The 6584-nt window shown below is 31.7% G+C and overlaps 1 protein-coding gene across 1 annotated transcript in view; it reads left to right on the forward strand.

Annotated features, from left to right (window-relative positions):
* Positions 1 to 6584, forward strand: part of LOC106461747 (GTPase-activating Rap/Ran-GAP domain-like protein 3) — a 96954-nt gene that overhangs the window by 77345 nt on the left and 13025 nt on the right. The window contains exons 19-21 of the mRNA XM_022388776.1: positions 781 to 879; positions 2070 to 2183; positions 4370 to 4533. Coding sequence (XP_022244484.1) covers positions 781 to 879; positions 2070 to 2183; positions 4370 to 4533 — 377 coding nt within the window. The remainder of the gene's footprint in view (positions 1 to 780; positions 880 to 2069; positions 2184 to 4369; positions 4534 to 6584) is intronic.

The raw sequence follows: 6584 nt of genomic DNA on the forward strand, positions 1-6584 counted from the left end.
CAACGAACGTGCTCAACTTCAACAATACTCTCTGACTGCAGTTCAATTACTCACTACACTGTTTCCGTCACATTGTGACCGTCTTATATATATATACAAGACTAACACATTCTTGAAGGAACAGGATATTTCTAGAAAACGTGGCGTGACACTAATCACGTGACCTCGCTGACGCAACAATATTGTTAAAAGTATCTAAATAGTGGATGATGAATAAGGTTTGTTCAGACACTAGCGCTGGAAAATCGTTTACATCACAATAAACAAAGCACTTGTTGATTGACTATATTGTTAGGGTAGATTAGGCACTTATAACAAAATTGAATATGGTTTATTTAGACACTATCGCTTAAAAATCTATTGCTGCTCACATCGTAATAAAAAATAACTTGTCGAATAGACGTTCAATTGAGTGTTTTTTGTACTATGGAAACGTAAAGAATTATAACAGACCAGTAAAGAAACTTTCAATAGAACAATATCCCAAAACAAGGTTATAACTAGATTTTAACTGATTTTAACAGTAGTGACTCAGAAACACCAACTGATAGCTCAAGAATTCTTCGTGTATTTATAGCTTCAGATTTAAAAAAAAACTTGTTTGTTTCTTTATTAAGTTGTTTTTACTGCCTTACACTTGTAATTTTCTTTTCGTTGTTCATCTTTTTGGACTTTGTTACTTTCATTTTCGGTTTTAATATTTTAAGGAGGCATGAAAAATGTTTATAAAGCAACTTTTTCGTATATTTATTATTTTTCTTTTTTTACTACGGAGTATAGAGGGCGTGACTCACCGGCCAATCTTTGACAAGACAGTGCAAATCAAACATCTGAATGTAGTCGAAGCACACGGGATTCTTTTGTTTCGTGCAGATAAAGGTAGGTGATGTTCTTGCGTTTTAAATGTCTCAATCATAAACCCGATTTAATAACGAGATAGATTATAAACTTTAATTTGTTTTATTTCTATAACTCCGTTAGGTCAAATCTAGCTAAATCTCAATGAAAATGTGTTATGTAAAAACAAAAATATACTTTACACAAACTGATAACAATATGATTAGTATTTGTTAATGTCTCAAAATCGAAACCTATCCTTTTAGGATATATATATTTTCTTTTTAATGATTTATTCCGTAACTCATACATCTATAGCACTATTCTCGTCATTGCAACAAGTTTTAATAACATTAACAGTCCCCGTCCCACCAAACATGCTCGAACTTTCAGCCGTGAGGGCGTTATAATGTGATCGTCAATCCCACTATTCGATAGTAAAAGAGTAGATTAAGAGTTGGCGGTGGGTGATGATGACTAACGGCTTTCCTTCTCGTCTTTCACTGTTAAATTAGGAACGGCTAACGCAGATAGCCCTCGTGTAGCTTTGCACAAAATTCAAAACAAACAAACATTAACAGCGTAAAAAATAACGTGAAACTGAAAGTACACTGAACTGGTTAAAAATAAAATCGTTTTAAGTTTAAAAAGTTTAATTTAAAAATAAAGAACGATGTTGTTAGAGTTTCGGGCAAACGACCTTTAGCCAAACATATTATTTCTCTTTTCTTTAAGAGTGAGTTTAACTATTTTTGTTTCTTATTATTCGGAGCACGATGCATATTGTGGCAAGGAATAATGTAATAAATTCCTCAAAATGCTAATCAGATACTACTTCTTCGAGACATTGTTTGATAATTTAATTGTGGTTCAAAAACGAATAAAAATACAAATTCATGACATTGATTTTTTGTGTTTATGTTTTTTTAAGAAGTGAAAAAAACAGTTAAGCTGAATCATGTAACCAAAAACAGATTACAAACCATAAAGATATAGAACCTAAAAAACACCCTCAAAGTTTTGTAACCCTCGAATGAAATTTGCTTCACTTTTCTCTAATACGTGGTAGAGATGTCTAGAAATAGAATAAACTGAAAAGTCCTTTGCAATTTTATAAAGTATCAATACTTGAATTACGATTACATTTTGAAATTTCGTAAAATATTTTGAAGATGTTATATTTTTTAAATAATTGATATATTCGACGAATGACGTTTTCGTACTTGAAATAGGGAGAGACAGCAGAATCTATGTCTACAGACTTTCGGATTTTGAGAGTGAAGCTAGTGAAAATGGTGTTCGAAATAAAACCGACTTGAGAGATCACAGACTGGAAAAAACGAAAGGTATCGGAAAAACAAATCCCCTCGTTGAAATCCATAAATAGTATTTGGTTTAAATTTTTTATCAATCATTTGGTAAAATGTAAATTTTGTTTAATCTTTTGTAGACTATCAATATTCAATATAGCGAATAAAAATATTTTATCATAAATACCTTTTGAATATACTTGTACTAAAGTAGGTGGCGATGCTTGATAATAGTGATATACTTTTTCAAAGTGATTTTAATTTAAATTACATGGGACATTCTAAGATATTTCCATGTACAGTTTATTTTCTGTTCCTTTTACGTGTTTAGAATATTATTGAAAATATTATAATGAGAAAAACGTTTCATGTTAGAGTGATTTCATCGGGCTTCAGTTACTGGTAACTAAATGGTGTGTGTGTGTAGGTCTACCTAGATGAATTTTTTCATGACGTGAATATTTGTATACCTTGGTTATTGTTCTAATTTTGATTTTTACATAAACCTCTATTTCATTCCACATTATTAAGGTTATCTCGTTTATTCTTTAAAACTTGGGTAAGCATTTGAATAGCCATAAAGAACAGTCCATTCAAAACCCGTCGCAACTATTAAATAGGCTTATAATTCTATCCCTAAAACTAGAGTGACAGTTCCCAGACAGTAAATTTTGATGTTTATTTTATTTTTAAAATACAATGACGTTGTAGGGCGCATTTTATAGAGAATTTAATTTTGAGTAAGTATAATAAAAAAAACGAACAAGGGATGTTAATAATTGGCCTAATAAATTTTAGTCCTTTTGTGTCAGTTTACTGGCTCTTTCTACGTCAATTTATACTGCTCGTATTAATTTAGCTCTTCTTTCGACCAGCACCAACCTCAAGTACCCCCTCACACACACAATCACCGTCTTAAAACAACTGCAAACTCTGCCTTTGTAATAACGTATAAGTAACCCTCTGGTTCCGTCAGTCATGCTACAGACTTAATAGCTAAGAAGAAATAATCAAACCGTCTGTACAAAATATCCTAAAGAAATATAAGTTCTCCAGCCTTTTCTCTCACATGACTGAAACAGCTTACACTTTAAAGATTTTCTAATTAATATGAAAGAATGATGGGATTGTTAGACTTTCCAAAATTCGTTGTTTTTTTTTTCTCGAACCACTGGATGAAGAACGTCAAGTCTGCTGGCTATCACTTTACTTGAGACTAGAACCATTCATAATAATATTGGGTTTCTGACGTAAGCCTAACCGGTGTGCGTGTGTCATACACACTTACTCAATTGTACCTGTCGACGTTGAATAAATGACAGGTTTACATTGCTTTAATCAGTTACGTTTAATAATTGACGGCCACTTCTAGAAATTTAATATTTTTTAGCATCTTTTACCAACTTAAATCATTAAAGAAAGTTCAAAGGAATCTCTATTTAATTAATTATAACATTCAAATATTTTGTCAAGTTTTTTAGTACCTAACAGAGTATGTCTTTCCTAATACAAATTGAAGTAAGAGAGAAAAGATTAAAAATAAATTACATCTATTGAGATGGTAGATCGGGTTAGGGTTAGCGTTTGTTTAAATAGATACTTCGGAAACGTAGAAGAGCAAAGAAACTCGAATATTGGTTGAAAGTATCAGAGATACTTTTTGATTTCGTAAATAAAATTCATCATTACAAAAATGTAATTAATTTTGATTCTATCTAAAATACAGTAGTTATTTTTCTTTACCCTTGTTAATGAATTGAGATATAGATTTAATTTTATTTACGTGTGAGCAAGAATAATCGTTGTACTGTCCACTAATTTGAGACATTTTATGAAAAAAAAATTATAAAGTGTGTAGAGTTTTATAACACCAAGTTAAATTTGAGTTAATTTCGTTATTTTATAACCTTTTTTAACTTTTCATTAACCTTTACCATAAAATTTTGAAATGGTAATAGAAAAAAAAAGTGTGGGATCGAAACCTATTTGGGTTTTCACATGTAAGAAAAAATTTCTATCTTCGTATAAAAGGAACAGGGTGTAGCTGAAAATTAATGACAGGTTGTCGTAAAAAATATTTCTAAAAAAGTGTGTTCTTCCTGTAGATAATTTGAATATTTTTTTCACGGTACCGTTTTTAATGAAATTGAATAATTTTATAATAAAACTTGTTGCTTCAGTAATAAAGCATCTCAAACATACGATCTCTAATAATCACTTAGGTTGCCATTTATATGCCATTAGTCGTCCTGGAGACAGTCACCTTCGTATGGTTGTAGCCATTGGGCGCCGGTTGTTGGTGCTACAGTGGCGCCACTCCACGGCATGGACAGCATGGTGTGCATCATCAGATACTGATACAGTGGATGGGTTTCAACTGATTAGGGTAAGTACTGCCGTTTTACGTGTAATGCTGATGTACAGAAAGTATGCAATCATAATGTTTCGACCATACGATTAAATAAAGATAAAGTTTACAAGTATTTACTTAACTATACTATAAGTTGTAATTTAAAATTATATTAAGCACAAAAGAAACTAATTGGTAAATCACTGTATAATAATTTGTATGCGATTACTTAGTTCGTATAAGTTTGAATTCTAAAATGCGTCAAATGTATATAATATCACGTTTTTAGTTTTAGGGCGGAATTTTGTTCTGAACTTATTGTTAGCGTTTCTGGATCGTTAATATTTCAGTTTTATGTTTTCGTAAGCTGTTAAATTTTGTGATATTTTTTGTTCCACCTATAATGGATGAAACTTTGATCACATAGTTTCTGCTAAGTCATATTTACTCCAAACAAATCAGTTTCGGGGAAAAACATTCCACATGGCCTTCGACCCACTTCAACGGATGTTCAAGCAAATACATTGAATGGGTAATAAACAGGAAAAAAAAAACGGAAATTTGGTTATATCTTGTAATGGCTCCTATTTAATTATAGATATTTTTGTTTTAATCATACGGGTATAATGAGCATTCATGGTTTAAAATCCTTTAATATGATTCCTTCATACACTTGAATGTAAACATCTACAAATATCTGGTGAGCAAATGAAAAGTGATAATTATACCACAAGACCGTCCTCCTCCTGATCATCCTGCATTAAATAATGGACATTCGTCATCACCATCAAGGTTCGTTTGGATAACTTATTTCGGAGTATGATTTAGGAACCATCCAGTTCATTCAGAAAAATAATTCGTGGCATTGTTACTCCTATAACTGGTGAAGTTCAGTACATTGTAATTATTACTAATTTAAATGTAGAACTTGACGTCAGTGTATACCAGATGTGTACGGTTTTGTGGACAGAATATGTTTCGGAATTATTATTTAGAATAAGCGATATATCAAAATACATGGTAGTGTGTCGTGTGGCGAAAACAACCTGCAGGACACCCTGTGTTATTAACAGGTGTGGTAATTTAGCAATTTCCTACTTTCTGTAGCTCAGACTGTGGTAATCCAAACTATCACATATTTTCGGGGGATGTAATCTACTGGACTCTTACTTCACATACTGAATTTCAAGGCATTCTATTAAAGAATACATGAGATACAAAATCTATAATTTTGTTTTAATTTTTTCCTTTTTTTTTTTACTTCGCACCAAAAGTACGGAAACTTTATTTGATAGAAAAACTTGCGTAATTTTCATTGATTTTTTTCAAAATTCTGTACACTGATAGATCCTTACAGTCTACAATTAGGTGTGAAACTTGGTTTAAATGTAGGCCACATGTGCAAAGTTGTTAAAGAAAAACCGCTCAATTTTGACCAAATATTTGCGCACGCCTACGCAAAAATTCACGTGAGTTATCGGCTTCAAATTTTTACTACAGCTTCACATAAGAGCAAATGTGGACATTTTTTTTAGTTTTTTCTCATTCCCAATAAAGACGGCTGATTTATAACAGTAAACCTATAGGGTGAAAGTACGTGCAAATACATAAGTATTGGTTGGGCCAAGCAAACTAGATTAGCAGTTTCTAGCTCAAGTTTTCAAAAAAATCATACGATTGGACAGTTATTATTCATTGCCAACTTTTAAGCACAAATTTGCTAAATTTTATTAAATTCTCCTAATTAAAGAGCGTTTAGCTTCACATGATATTAGCATAAATAATGATGCTTGATAGGGCTGCACTGAGTGCATGCGGGTGATGACAAAAACTGTTATTCGATATTCCATGGCGTTACTATAAAGAAAGTTTATTTACACTGTTTTAGAGAGGAAAACTACCACCATATATTTTAAACAATCTGGTTGGTTCTGAAATCATAGGTCTGATATGAATAATGGGGTTGCTATCCTAAAGCTAATGCTGGTTACTATCGAGTGTCACTTTCTTATTTTCTGTGGTTTGTTGGTGTGTATTGACAAAAACTCGTGATATCTAATCAAAAACATTTTAGGTGTGAAATAATT

This window comes from Limulus polyphemus, unplaced genomic scaffold (assembly GCF_000517525.1).
Source record: "Limulus polyphemus unplaced genomic scaffold, Limulus_polyphemus-2.1.2 Scaffold1023, whole genome shotgun sequence".
Taxonomy (NCBI): Eukaryota; Metazoa; Arthropoda; class Merostomata; order Xiphosura; family Limulidae; genus Limulus; species Limulus polyphemus.